The 15,294-nt window shown below is 33.1% G+C and overlaps 2 protein-coding genes across 2 annotated transcripts; one reads left to right on the top strand and one right to left on the bottom strand.

The window, feature by feature from the left end:
• Nucleotides 2,901-9,686, top strand: LOC109332096 (dynamin-related protein 5A-like). Its single transcript, XM_019566918.1, has 16 exons — nucleotides 2,901-3,164; nucleotides 3,254-3,317; nucleotides 3,777-3,884; nucleotides 4,374-4,475; nucleotides 4,650-4,700; nucleotides 4,814-4,875; nucleotides 5,194-5,284; nucleotides 5,494-5,558; nucleotides 6,281-6,475; nucleotides 6,582-6,701; nucleotides 6,975-7,045; nucleotides 7,130-7,355; nucleotides 7,753-7,803; nucleotides 8,896-9,124; nucleotides 9,261-9,400; nucleotides 9,553-9,686. Exons 1-16 carry the CDS (start codon nucleotides 3,036-3,038, stop codon nucleotides 9,679-9,681), a joined length of 1,833 nt encoding a protein of 610 aa, XP_019422463.1. The 5' UTR covers nucleotides 2,901-3,035; the 3' UTR covers nucleotides 9,682-9,686.
• LOC109333241 (phosphatidylinositol 4-kinase gamma 2-like) lies at nucleotides 11,276-14,557 on the bottom strand. Its single transcript, XM_019568610.1, has 3 exons — nucleotides 14,180-14,557; nucleotides 12,620-14,042; nucleotides 11,276-11,868 (listed from the first exon to the last, which is right to left on the bottom strand). The coding sequence occupies exons 2-3, from the start codon at nucleotides 13,946-13,948 to the stop codon at nucleotides 11,488-11,490; spliced, it is 1,710 nt and encodes a 569-aa protein (XP_019424155.1). The 5' UTR covers nucleotides 13,949-14,042; nucleotides 14,180-14,557; the 3' UTR covers nucleotides 11,276-11,487.

Here is a 15,294-nt window from a genome sequence, read left to right as displayed (position 1 = left end):
GTTGATACATTATTGTTTATGTTGATAAACGGTGGGTTATGATGTCGGTTATAGATAATCTATGTGTGTTATTATTTGGGGTTATGATCCCCACTTAGGTTCTTAAACTTTCAAGTTAATTTTGCAAAGTTGCTTCAAGTGTTTCAAAGACTTTTACAAAGAGCATTATATACTTCTATATATATTCAGAGTTTGGATTGCAAGTTACATAGGTTTCATACTTGTAAAGGCAATCTGCCATAGTTGAATATTCTTCATTATTGTAAAGAATTCTTTTTTTCACGGGGTGTGAAGAGAAAGAGAAATATATTCAATTCTTTCTTTCACGAGGTGTGAAGAGAAAGGGAATTGATTCACTTGGAAAGGGGTTTTCCAAGGGTATAAGAATTAGGGAGTGTGTAAGGTACATAGAGATCTCGGGGTGAGATATTGTAATTACAACTCATAATTCTTAGTGGAAAAATCTCTTGTGCGGCAAGAGTACTGGATGTAACCTTCGGTGGACAGGAAGGTGAACCAGTATAAAAACTCATTGTGTACTCTCTTCTCCTTATCTCTTTCATTTTTATTTCCTATTATTTTTCTGCATATTATTCCGCTGCACTTTAACTTTGATTTTGCGGAAAAATCAGCCATTATTTTAAGACAACTAATTCACCTCCCCCCTCTTAGTTGCACTCTGATACTTACAGATAGTTCATAGAAATAAATACTTCAAAATCAACATAAATCATTTTCAAAAGCATACATCAAATGAACATTACAATCAATCCCAACAAAGGAGAAATTTAACTTAATATTTTCATACAAAACTAAGAACATAAAGATGCAGAAAATTACAACCCAACGAGAAGTGATATCTCCTCCATGAACATACATCAACTCCATTAGTCATATTTCCTCACCTTTACATCTCATTTCCGGCCTATACTAGCCTAAGGACCAAGGGAAATTGAAAACTTTCTAATTATACCAAAAAAATAGTATGGGAACTAAGATTAGGTAAAATTTATTGAAATGTTATGTATGAAAATTACAACAGCAGAATATATCAACAGTTCAATCATATATAGGAGAGTAAAATATAACATTGATTTACAACTTGTCATGTACATAAACCATAGATTGTCTTGATGTAATCACACATTCACATTCAATCATTAACACTCATTTTTTCTCCAACTATTTTTATCTCCTTCCTTTGAGCCATGTTTCCTAGCATAATATTGTTAGAAGTACTATTTTTATTAACAACTAGCATAAATCTCTATATTACTCTTTTATCCATTAACTCTTTATTGCTTTATGTTTATTTGTAAGTATGAGGTTTTGGATTTAAAGGAGATAATTTGTACAAAATATTCTAATACCTTTAGTTATATTATTTGAAAAATAAATATATTACTCTTAATTACATCATCTATATTCTATTTATATTGATTATTTTGGAAATGGGAATTTTCAAAAATAGTATGACATGATTCAACCAAACTTCACATTGACCATTATTGTATTAAAGTTAGGAAAATTATATATCCTTCTACAAAAAATGACATATGCTATAAAATGATACATTATTTATTAATAGTTAGTTTATAAGTGACATGTGTCAATTTTTTGTTAATAAGATAATTTAGTAGGATAATATATCATTACTCATAAATAATATAAATAATTACAAATGAATAATAAAAGTTATGTTAATTGTGTATAAATTTTTACAATAATATTGTATAGATATTACAGTAGGTTAATTACCCGGTCTCTTAAGATTGACCAATCTAAAAAAAATCGCAATAGAAAATGTATGCTGCACATGTAAAGTAGCTCATATTACGTGGGAATAAAAGACCAAAATTTGTTCTTAAAAGAATAAAAAATATATCTAGTTCCTAGAAAATAAGTCTCAAAAATCTCAAATATTGGATAAACAATTATTTTGAGGATAAATTTTAGAGTGTATCTTTGTGTAGAGATAGTCTATATTTATTGTTTGAGCCGGAACTAACTAAACCGTGAGGAAAAAAAATATTAAATGATAATATAAGAGGTTTATATATTTTCATTCCATTATTTATTACTCATTTTTAATTATTATTGTTTTTTCTAAAAATTAATACAAATGAATGATGTATAAACTTACAATCAACTTTATATATTGAGTATAATATTTATACATTAACATTGTAAAGATTTATACACGATCAGTGCATCATCTATCATTCATTTGTATTACTTTTATTTGAGAGTCGATCATAATTAAAAATGATGATAAATGATGCAGTAACAATATAAAAAACATCTTATCGATGTATACATTTTTTCTCTTATATATTACTTAAAGAAAAAGAAACATGCATTATTCAAATGAACCACATAATGGATATGAGAAAGATTATAATATGAGTTTAAAATATGTGCACTGACATTGTAATTTTTTTTTTACATTATCAGTATATCATCTACCAATGATTTGTATTACTTTTGTTTAAGAATCAATATTGGTTAACAAATCAATGGTGAATAATTTACTGACAATGTAAAAAACACTTACACTATCAATATATACATATTTAATCTTTATAATATTTACCTACTGTCATTACAAATATTATATATAATTAATATATTATTTATCATTTATTTATATTATATGAGTCCATAATAATAAAAAATAACCATTTTGTGAGTTTAGTACCCACGTGCTTACAATATAAGAGTTTATACACATGTGAATTGTATAAAAAAGTAAAAATCTTTAAGCACGTGCATAAAATATGAAACAATTTTTTACTATATTTCAAATTATGTCTCAATATTTTATTTTGGATTGGGCCTTTACTTTTTTTTTTCCACAACGCCTATATTTTGGTATAACGAAAGACAAGGTGACGAAAATCTAGCTGTGTTTGAATTGTGTTACAGTGAGAACACTGAAGCAACAAATTTTCTGTAACCGTCACCGGAATTCAGATCTATATATTCTTCTCAAAATCCAAAGAATCTTTATCTAAATTCTTAATCGATTATTCTGAATGGAGAATTTAATCTCTTTAGTTAACAAAATTCAACGAGCTTGCACCGCCTTAGGTGACTACAGCGAAACCACCGCGCTTCCTACTCTTTGGGATTCTCTTCCTGCTATCGCCGTCGTCGGTGGCCAGGTTAATCTCCGATCACTCGTTTTTTTCATTTTTTTCTCGTTCTTATAATTCATTACGTTAATTTTGTTTTTGTTTTTTGTTTCTTTTAGAGTTCTGGAAAGTCTTCAGTGTTGGAAAGCGTTGTTGGAAAGGATTTCTTACCTCGTGGATCAGGTCATTGTTATTATTGTTAATATCGAGTTTTAAATTTGGTTCCGCGACTGCTACAATCGCAAATGTGCATTGCTGCAATGTAATTATCTGAAATGTCAAAGTTTTCGAAATCATTATTTAAAACCTTTGTTATTATTATTATTATTATTTATATCGAGTTTTTAAATTTGGTTCCGCAACCGCTACAATCGCAAATGTGCATTGCTGCAATTGTCTGAAATGTCAAAGTTTTTGAAATCCTTATTTAAAACCTTCATTATTATTGTTATTATTATTATTATTATTTATATGGAGTTTTTAAATTTGGTTCGGGGATAGCTACAATCACAATTGTCTAAAACGTCAAAGTTTTCGAAATCGTTATTTAAAACCTTCATTGTTATTGTTGTTATTATTATTTTAGTTTGTTTGAATTGAAATTAGTTATTGTGATTGGTTTTAAATTGTGGCTTGTTGCAGGGATTGTGACTCGGCGACCACTCGTGTTGCAGCTTCACAAAATTGAAGAGGGGAGTAGAGAGTATGCTGAATTCCTTCACCTTCCGAGGAAAAGGTTCACTGATTTCGGTTTGTTTCAATTCTCAATCTCAATTTCAATTGTTTGTCGTGGTGAATAGGATTTGAAATTGCATGAAATAAGTTGATAACATTGATTAGTGTATAGAAAGTCATATCATTTGACTGAATTTTCCATACCGAGAACTATTATTGCATAAACTCACTGCAAATATTGAAGTTGTTATGTCAGAACTGCTGAAGTGTGTAGTTAGAGAAAATGTGGTAAATGATGTTGATCTTTTAAAACAAGATTAGAACTGGTCCTTTAGGATAAAGGGAGTATGTACTTCCTTTGAAAGAATGTAATGTGTCTACTGTTTTGCTGACTTGAATGTTTAACGATTATTTTCGATTTATTTCCGTATGATGCCAACCTTGATTGCTTTCAGTTGTTGTTTCACTATAAGAAACTGTGTGCCATATTAATCGAATGTTTTTTAATTTACTTGCACCTTTTTGTGTGTATATCAGTATAATCGTGATCTTATTTTTGTGTAGCTGCTGTGAGGAATGAGATTCAAGATGAAACTGATAGGGAGACTGGACGAACCAAACAAATTTCAACAGTCCCAATTCATCTTAGTATATATTCTCCTAATGGTGGGTTTAAATTTCAGTTTTCTTCGTTATCTCTGTTTCGTCCAGTATTTTTATCTGTAATGTAATCCATAGATCTTCAGCAACAATACCCAGTGGAGATTTGTCATGATATATTTGTTTGTTCTCTTTTTTCTTCGAATTTTCAACTTTGGTTGACCTCTTGGACCTTTGCAGTTGTTAACTTGACGCTCGTTGATCTTCCCGGTCTTACGAAGATAGCTGTAGGTAAGCAATAGATTGGCCTGTTTTTTTTCTCTATGAATTTAAGACAACCCAGTGGAAATTCTTAAACTTTGTGATGAAAATGAGATGCTAACAGACTGTTTTGAAAAATATAGAGGGTCAATCGGATAGTATTGTGCAAGACATTGAGAGTATGGTTCGCTCCTACATCGAAAAGGTAGTGTTCATTCAGGTGCTAAATCTCCTAATAGGAAATAAGGAACAAACTTTGCCAGCTAATATTTAGCTTTGTATATCCCTTACTGAAACGGTATTATATATTTTTTTATATCTCAATTTGCATTGCTAGAAAAATTGTCTTCCGAAGTTAGCCGATTGAGCAAAAAACTAGCAGTGTGTAGTTTTGTTAAGCTCAACAGTTTTTTTCAACAACTGAGGGAAATACATATTAGTTTTTTTTTTAAAAAAAATCATTTCCAGACAAAATTCCCCATGTGGGTAAGTGTAATGTGCTAAATTTGATGTTTGTATGCAGCCAAACTGTATAATTTTGGCTATTTCACCAGCCAATCAAGATCTTGCAACATCTGACGCGATTAAAATTTCCCGTGAAGTGGACCCTACTGGTAATGCCAATATTTATTTTTTCAGGTTGCATGCAGTTAACGAAGTTTTTCATTGTTTATCAAGAATCAATTTATACAATGTAAATATTTGCCATGATTCTGACAGTTTGTAGTGTTTATTTGTTGAGAACAAGTTGATTGGATTGAACTGCTTAAAGAAAATATCTTTTGGTGTTTTAATTATTGGTTTATTGATTTCAACTTTGCAGGGGAGAGGACCATTGGTGTTTTGACAAAGATTGATCTTATGGACAAGGGTACTGATGCTGTTGAAGTAAGTTGAATAATTTGTAATTCTAATTCAACAACATGCAATGACATGCTGATAATTTATTATAAGATCTTTTATGTTTGTACTATTATCATCCTTGAAATATGAAAATTAGATACTTGCCTCCTGAAGGCTGCTCTACCAGAATTGAATGCGACCTTTTGTTATGGATTGGCATACTCAACAGTGGTAGTTTGTATTGACATGTTAAAAGAATATAGCGATTCACATGATTTAGGTGATAGTTGCTTTATAATCACCTCACCCCTCCATCCATTCTCACAAAAAGATTTTCTAAGGAAGTAAGCCTGAAATGGCTGAGAATATATACTGGACTTGTTTGCTATTTTTTCCTGTCAAAAGGAGGGAACTTTGAGCAACAAGAACAAATTCTAGGAAAACGATTTTGAATATATTCCGGAATATGATCTTGATTTAAATTGATGCTAAAGTCTTGTTTGTTCTTTGAGAAAATTAGCTGATTTCAATGGACACTAGTCATAGTACCATATTTATAAGGAGGTGGATGAAGTATCTATAAAGGTCAACATTTCTTGTGTTATATTCTTTCTCCTGCATAACTCTGCCCAGTCTCATTACTCATCACTGACCTCCCTTCCAGTTTACATAACCTGGAGAATGGACAGATAATTCACTCTGACAAGCAAAAGAATTAGATACGTTGTTCTGTACTGATCTGTATGATACATCTTTGTCTTGCTCAGATATTGGAAGGGAGAGCCTTTAAGTTAAAGTTTCCTTGGATTGGTGTTGTGAATAGATCACAACAAGACATAAACAAGAATGTTGACATGATTGCTGCCAGGCGTAGAGAACGTGAGTACTTTGCTAGTACACCTGAATATGGACACCTTGCTCACAGAATGGGTTCTGAGCATCTAGCTAAGATGCTCTCAAAGGTACAACGATAACAATTTGTCACATTATTTGACTAAAATGTTCCATTTTATATAATTCTTGTTATAGTGGCTTCCATTGGCTAAATCATAATGCTTTATGCCTCAGCATTTGGAGACAGTAATCAAGTCCAAAATTCCGGGAATTCAATCTCTTATTAGCAAAACAATTGCTGAACTTGAATTTGAACTGGCTCGTTTAGGAAAGCCTGCGGCAATTGATGCTGGGGTAAGATTGCTCTTCATTTCTCAACCAGTTTGAATTATCAACTCTAAAATATTTAAGCTCAATGCTGGAAAAAAAACTGTTTTTCATTCCATCCTTCTGTCATCGTGTGTGTGCCTTTGAGAATATCCATGGTCACAATCTATCCGTAGATTTAGGTGAGCACATTTATGGGTAGCTGCGGTGATGAGAAGATAGTGTGGGATTAAATTTTCAGGATCCTACTTAGTGTTTTATATTAGAACTTTATAATGATTGATTATCAATGGCATGCAGGGCAAGTTGTATGCAATCATGGAAATATGTCGCACATTTGATCAAATATTTAAAGAACATCTTGATGGCATGTATGTGTTACACTTTTGCTTCACAATCTTCTTTATGAGTCTATTGTTTCAAACTAACTTCAATAATTTTCTGATCTACTACAGACGGCCTGGAGGTGATAAAATCTATAATGTCTTTGACAATCACCTCCCTGCTGCTTTAAAAAGGTTGCAGTTTGATAAGCAGCTTTCGATGGAAAATATAAGGAAACTTGTTATGGAAGCTGATGGTTATCAACCTCATCTAATAGCTCCGGAACAAGGATACCGTCGTCTCATTGAATCTTCTCTAACTACTATCAGGGGGCCTGCTGTTGCAGCTGTTGATGCAGTATGTATGCCAATTTTCTGTAAAATAATCATCAACAGAAACTGGAAGTTTTCCACTGATGCGCTCAACTTTTATTTTCTCTTTCTTTCTATTTTTCAGATCTTGTGTTTTTTGGTGGATTACATGTGAAATAAAGTACTTGATTTAAAGAATAATGCTTTATCCTATAGTACTAAGTTCATGACTTGAACTCTATTTATTGTCCAAAAAACCCAAATTCACCAAAAAAAGTAACATATTTCAACCTTGTCAAAAGGCTGAAATTTGGTGAATTTTACCTTCTTTTAAGTATTACGTATTTTTGTAATAGTTGATTTATTTACATATTGAACTTTAATCTTTTTTTATCTCACTGTTCATGCTCATTAATGTGTTGTTTTGAATTGATTGCTTCCAGGTTCATTCCATGTTAAAGGAGCTGGTTAACAAAGCTATCAGTGAGACTCTGGTATGTTCCTGGCAGTGCTTATTTAATGTTTCTGTTTTATTTCTTGCAAATATATTTGTGGTTAGTAAGTTTCTTACTTCTTGTTGCTCTGATTTTGTCTTGTTTATTCTAGTGACAAGGTTTATTTTGCAATACTAATGACACTCTCACAATTTTCTCATACCTTTTTTACACCTGTTTTACTATATTGATGAAAAGACTTTTGCTCTGAAAACAATAATGGCTACATAATCAATAGATGGTTATAAAGTTGGTGTGAAATGGTTGAGAGAAATGGTGAGATTATTCTTTTCCATTTTCAAGTGGCTTTGAATATAAGTTGAAAATTGCTGGTTCAGGGTTCTCTTTGGGTCAAGCAATTAAGATATCAGTGTTGCTTTTGGCACTGTCAATATCTACATTCCTAATTAGCCACTCATATTTTTTGAAAAATAAAAAAACTAGAATTTTGGGAGTGCCAATAGCATCCACCTAAGATATCTATGCTTAGATTATCTAATACATCAATCTCTAATGTGGAAGTTACACTAACCTCCCCACTTGAGATTTAGCTTTCATTAGACCTGAGGGAGTTGTGTGGTGTAATTAAGTCAAACCTCAAAGGGAGGTCAGTGCAATTTTCCCATCTCTATTCCTTTGTATTTGTGGACGTAAGAAGTCGTTGAAACAAGAGATGATAAATATTAACGAAGAGCTCAACCTATAAAGTACATTATCAGATTTTTTTATATTTTTTAAAAAACTGATTTGCCACATGGTTCTAGTTTTTCTTTTACAAAGAACCTGCCTTTCTGAAATGGAAGTATATGGGTGTTGTGTATGCTAATGTATCTATTTTGGAATTTCCACGCTGATGAATATTAAGTCTTCAATGTGCGGCCAATGGCCATTAGCCTGTCCATGCTTTCATTGCTTGCTGCTTCTGAAGAGATGGTTGACTAGCCCACATTTATAATTATTTATGATTAAACTAAACCAGTTTGAAATTTTATTACCCTTTAGTTTTCATATACTTAGAGCAGTAACATTTTCTTCCTTCCTTTCACAAATTTCCCCAGTAATAAGTATGTTGTTGGTTTGTTTGACTCACAGGAGCTGAGGCAATATCCTGGTCTACGTGTTGAAGTTAGTAGTGCAGCATTTGAGTCACTCGAAAAAATGAGGGAGGAAAGCAGAAAAGCAACACTACTGCTAGTCGATATGGAGAGCAGCTATCTCACGGTTGATTTCTTTCGGAGGCTTCCTCAAGATGTTGATAAGGGTGGCAATCCTACACATTCAATTTTCGATAGATATAATGATTCATATCTAAGACGAATTGGTAAGCCTTACAAATTACAGTTCCAAACTTGGACTGAAGTCATATCTTTGCGCTTGTAGTTTAATTTAGCATGTCTTTCATCTGTATGTGGGAAATGCATTTAACCACTGATCGTTCATTCATTTTGTATACACAGGAACTACAATTTTGTCCTATGTCAATATGGTCTGTGCAACTCTGCGGCATTCTATTCCGAAGTCCATCGTCTATTGTCAAGTGCGGGAAGCAAAACGAAGCCTACTTGATCATTTTTTCACTGATCTAGGCAAAATGGGTGTAAGTATAAATTTGTTCTGTCAAGTTTTATGATTTATGCTTTTCATTTATTTATTGAACTTTTACAAAATAATAATCATTGAGCTGGTTTTCATTTGGATTTGATATTTTCCGAAGAAATTAATCATTGACTGCCTGCAAATTCTTTGCAGTCCACGCAATTGTCCTCATTGCTGAATGAGGATCCTGCACTTATGGAACGACGCATCTCCCTCGCAAAGAGACTCGAGTTATACCGGAGTGCACAAGATGAAATAGATGCAGTTGCTTGGTCTAAGTAGATGAGTTTGTGTCCCATCACTTTTATATAAGAGGCTGCAGTGTTATTACTCATTCTTTATGCTTCTTGCATTGTCATTTTTAATACCCAACATTTGGGTTGTTGCTGCCAGCTTCATTTCTGATTCTAAAAGAAATGATTTCTTGGCTGAGATTGAAATTGTCGTTAACATTTTCTACCCAGAAAAAAGTGTTATCTACTCTACCAAAAAAACAAGTTCTTTCTAGATCTTTCATTGTTAAATACTCAAAAGTAGCTGCACCTTAATTCTTTTGTTTCAAATAACTCAGACAACATACCAATAAGGGGTTGGTTTTGTAGCATAAATTCTCGCTGGATTCTTAGATAGACCAAAATGTTAAATATTCTTGGGAGTAATATTTGTTGAGAACGGTAGTCACACATTTTGAAAGAGATTATTTTCTTATCCAAAAGATAAGGAAATATTATTGGTTATATAAAAAAGAAAATAGACAATATTGGACTCCAACTATCAGTACAAGAACAAAATATTTATATCCTTTATGCTTTTGAGCAGTTAAGATATCTAAAGTAAACGTCAAGCTTAAAAATCATAGCATTCCTCTTAAGCCACAAATAATAATTTTTGACTCCAAACCAAGCATGGAAACCTCTCCAAATATGTTTGTAATAGCAATCCCCAAACAAGTGTAATCCTGACATTGAAGGGTATTCACACACATGTTGATCACATTGCATTTTCTCCTTCAACCATATATAAGCATATTGTGCTGTAAAACTATTGCCAAACTTCCATTTCAATGTTCAACTTGCTTTCAACTAATGACTAATTGTTTTTACAAAATACCAATAAATGTGACTGAAACTATGTTGTTGTAAGTCCAATTGTAGAGAATAGAACTCTGGTGAAGGTAGATCTAATACCATGGCAATTCAATTACAAGATATTACAATTGCACAATATTATTTTTAACATCCTCAACCCTAACAATTTGGGATTTGATATGTTTCATTTTTTAGAACTTGAAAGAGCATGTATCTTGAATTTCAAACCCAATGATGCATTTTTATATTGACTAGACTAGCTAGAGTCAAATTTGTATAGGTTGTAGAAGTCTATGATATAAATGAGATCACGTGTTACTAGGATTGTAGATGCTTTTCTTCAGTTTAAGTTGGAGAATTTTTACACATGGGTAAAGCTTATCCCAGGTTCATTACATTTCCATTATGGATAAGATTTAAATTACATAATGTTTTTACAAGTTTTATGTAAATCCTATTAGAGATAAAAAAAAATTCCATTATTCCTCTTTGAAAACTATTGATTACTGTGACCAAGGTTACAAGTTTAAATCCTGAAAACAACATTTTACTAGTGAAGAAAGACGATATACAATTGAGAGTTTTTTGTCGTAGGTCGTCCTATAGAATAATGCTCAACTAGGATGTGGGAAAATAAAATACCCCTAGTTTTATTTTGTAAACACCTAAAAAACGTATTTTATATTTTTTGATCCATCATGGTGTCACTTCATACAACAACAAAAATGGTGTTACTTCATACAACAACAAAAATGGCGTCACTTGATTCAACCTCTTACACAATCCAATGATACATGAAACCTCAGTATAATACTTCTTATTCATGACTTTAACTTCTGATCAATGTGGCAATACAATCCTGAAAACATTTCAGCAAAGTTCTAGAAATAAAATGAACTTCAGGTTCAAGCCTTCACATTTTATGCAACTAGAAATCCATAAAAACATGGACTATTCATTCACTGAATGCATACAAATATACCTATAAATTGCAAAAGATCTACTTTTTCGCAAGCTTGTCGAGGCGGGAATCCATGATCTTGGAGATAGTTTTAAGAAATGTTGGTTCATCCATGCCAGGAAGCATGGAATCCTGAGCTTCACAAACAATCTCTTCGATTAGAGATTTCTTGTTCAAATTTTCGCGACACATAATGCTTCCGATCGCATAGGGAGTAAGACCTCTCTCGATACCTTTCTTCAGCAGCATTGTGGAAATGCGAAGTGTGCGTATGCACTGAAGTGGAACATCCCAGCCATAATATTTCAGAAGTTCTATATCTTTTTCAACATCCAGAGAATTGATGTAATCAACCGTTTCACGAGAATAAGGCTGACGTGCTTGCGGCCAGTAAAGCCAATCAAATGTGCAATCTTCAAACTGCAGAGAAAATAATTATGCAGTCCATATTGAATGAAAAAGAAGAGTCTTAATTTTATGGGGACATGAGTTGATATATCAATGCAACACCCAAATTCCTACCGCATTTGAAGTCTATCGACCGAACTATAAGCATTTTTTTTGGTTAAGAATAATTTCCATAACCACAAACAAAATTCATACACAAAAGTTGAAGGAGTGATAGGATCTTGCTACCTTCTAGGAAGGGTTCAAGTTCCTATCACAGCCTCGGAAAATAATAAACGGTTACAACACAGAAAGCCTTTAATTGTATCAAATAATCATAAGCTCTGCATAACTTAACATACATTGCCAGCATAGAAAAATTAAGCTGCAACTTGCATTACATCTTTCATCCACCTCTACCGTTTTATATGAACAAATCAGCTCAGAAAGGTTGGCTTTAGATGTAAATAGTTTATATATAGACATGATTTATAATAGGATTAATTTATGGCATCATTTGATTCATGAATCCGGCCAGAAGTAAAAGGCATGATTGTCCTTCTTGTAAATTAGCCCAGAAAATGCAAATAGTTTCCTAGTAAAATGGTTTATTAGAAATGTGAAAATTTATAAAATAAGATACTTGAACACAAATTCTACCACCAACAAAGAGGACATATAGAACGAATGCATAATAAGAGTGGAAAATGCAGGGAAGGTGAAATTTATGAGAAAGTAACAAAAAGATAAAAAGGGGCGAAGAACCGTAAACAGAAATGCTTACTTTGTCTGGTAGACAATAGCCGTGATCAATAGGAATGAGCTTAATCTGGCCACCAGCCTCTTTTCGGATCAATATATTCCCAGCGTGCCTATCTGCATTAGCCATTCTTATATCAAGCACAGTAATCTTATGCACCTCCTCGACCGGAAAGGCCCCTGGTCCAATGTCCTCACAGTTGCCATCGTTATTCATGAATTTCTGCAATGAACCGATCTTGACATGCTTTGGTGAGCAAGCATACCCATCTGGATGGTTAAATTCTTCATGTAAACACTGCACCATGACAGTAGGAGGAACACCTGCAAAGCCTAATGCTTCACCTGTCACCAAACGCGGCCCACTCTTCGGATGATCTAATAGGTAAGCTGCAACTTCCCTGAAAGCTCCTTCTCCAACCTTTGTTCCTCTTTTCAAACCTTCACCGTTAGAAGAACTTGGTAAGCCTCGCGGGTTGTTCACAGCCATTGGTTCCTCATCCACAGGCTTGAAAACTGAAACATGCTCATGACCTGTTGAATCTTGCATGAAGTAAGTCCCTCCTGTGCCCTCCGAGGACCTAATAGGGCGATTCCCTTTCATCAAACCGTCAAATGTGGAGTTGATCATGTCCCACAGGAAAGGGAAAAAAATGATCTTAGGATTCACAATTATTGGTTCCAACCAAAAACGTACATCCGGTGGTACCTTAGCTACTTTTTGACCAATGCTCCTCTCACCTTGTATAGGTGCCTCAACTGAAAGCTTCAAATCTTGGTGAATTGGTGTGGTCCTTACCTTAGCTGATTTTGTAATTACTAAATGAATCACATCACCATCACTCTTGCATATATCATGAAAAACTCTGTGGTCATCAAGCTTTTCACCGTTTCGAAACAGCTCTTGATCCTCATCAAGATCAATAAAACCTTCTCCTTTTTTCCTAATCCGTTGCTTAAGATACCCCACATTTCTATGCCTATCAATATGAAATTCAAATTCCTTGCCACTAGCAGTCCTGACAACTATGAACAGAAGATCAGAAAGCTTAAGAACTAAATGAAGAACATTACCATCTGTGACACCATAATCCTTAATGAGCGTGTCATTTCGAGCGAGCTCTCGACCACAATATACCAGCTTCTGTTTCTTCACCACAAAGCCTTTGCACTTCTGAATCCTCAGTTTCACTGAAGCAATGGAATCGGACTCCAATACGCGCATCGGGGTCACAGCATTGTCCATATTGAGGTAAATCATAATTGGATCACTGGAACAATGTTGTCCCTGTTGACCTTCCAGAAACACAGACTCTTTGTGAACCGAACTCAAAGCAAAATCAGCAACTGTCATCTTTCAAAGTCCAATACAAAAAATCCTCTTTTTTCTTCTTATTTTCTTCTTTTTGGTGATAACTAAACGATCACCTATTTTGCTTGAATAATTACTGTCACAGAAACAATTAGACACAAAAAAAGTTCAATCAAAGTGATCAAAAATACCCAGATACAAATTTTGAAAATTTAATAAATCTAATCTAATGCAGCATAAAAAAAATCGATTTTTAATCCAAAAGTGAAATACCCAGATAGAAATTATGAGTTGTTTGTAATTGGTAGTGATGAAATTAACAATATAAAGAAATTGTATAGGTTATGAAAGTGTTAATCCTTTGTTGGGAAGTGAATGTGCGATTAACAATTGAGTTTAATCTCTCTCTAAGAAGAATGGAACGAGTGGAATGAAGGGAGAGAGGATTCTTAACCTCAAGGGAAAAGAACCAAAGAGAAAAGAAGGAGAGAGAAGGGGTTAAAAGGAAAAGGGTAGTTGAAGTGATTAAGGTTTCAGAGATAGCGATGAAAGTGAAACGGTTGGGATTGTAGCATTGTCCGAGAATGATGTCATGTCATGTGTTAGTGTTAGTATCACACCACTCAGCGGCTATGGTTTCGGCGATAAAGCAGTGTATGTGTGTTTGAGAGAATTAGGGATGGAAATGTAACAATGTGGCTAATGCTTACTTCTTATTATATTTGTAGCTATTGGTGGTTAGTGAGTTTTTAAATCATATATTTAAAAGTAATTAGAAAAGAACCTTGTTATGACCTCACTCCAGTCACTAGTCTTGCTTTTGGTATCCCCTTCTTGTGGTTAAGGTAACGACATCGGGCATGGCCAACTCCCATAGCGTGACAAGCGGTGTGTACAAGGCCTGGGAACGAATTCACTGTTGTATGGCTGATCGACATTTACTAGCGATTTCGGCTTCATGCAGACGAGTTGTAGCCTACAATCCAAACTGAGGGCGGGTTTTTATAGTGTAAGAATTTTTTATACTATTAATATCATCATCATTTATTTTTTTATTATCATTGACTCTTAGATAAAATTAATATAAATGAATGGTAGATAATGCATTGATTGTGTAAAAATCTTTACCATCAGTCCATAGATTATAACAATTATAATAATTTGTATTATTTATATTTAAGAGATCAATAATAATTAAATATGAATAGTAAATGATATAGTTATTATAAAAAATTCTTACATCCAGTTACATCTTCTAAAATAATTATCACATGAATGGTACCATACGTATATAAATTTTTTATTACTATGATTCAATTAATCAAAAAAATAATAATAAAATAGAATATATATCTAAAATATTAAAAATATAATATATATATATATAT

This window comes from Lupinus angustifolius, chromosome LG18, assembly GCF_001865875.1.
Source record: "Lupinus angustifolius cultivar Tanjil chromosome LG18, LupAngTanjil_v1.0, whole genome shotgun sequence".
In the NCBI taxonomy this organism is placed as follows: domain Eukaryota; kingdom Viridiplantae; phylum Streptophyta; class Magnoliopsida; order Fabales; family Fabaceae; genus Lupinus; species Lupinus angustifolius.
Note: the sequence above shows the minus strand (reverse complement) of the source record. Positions and strands in the feature narration are given on the sequence as shown.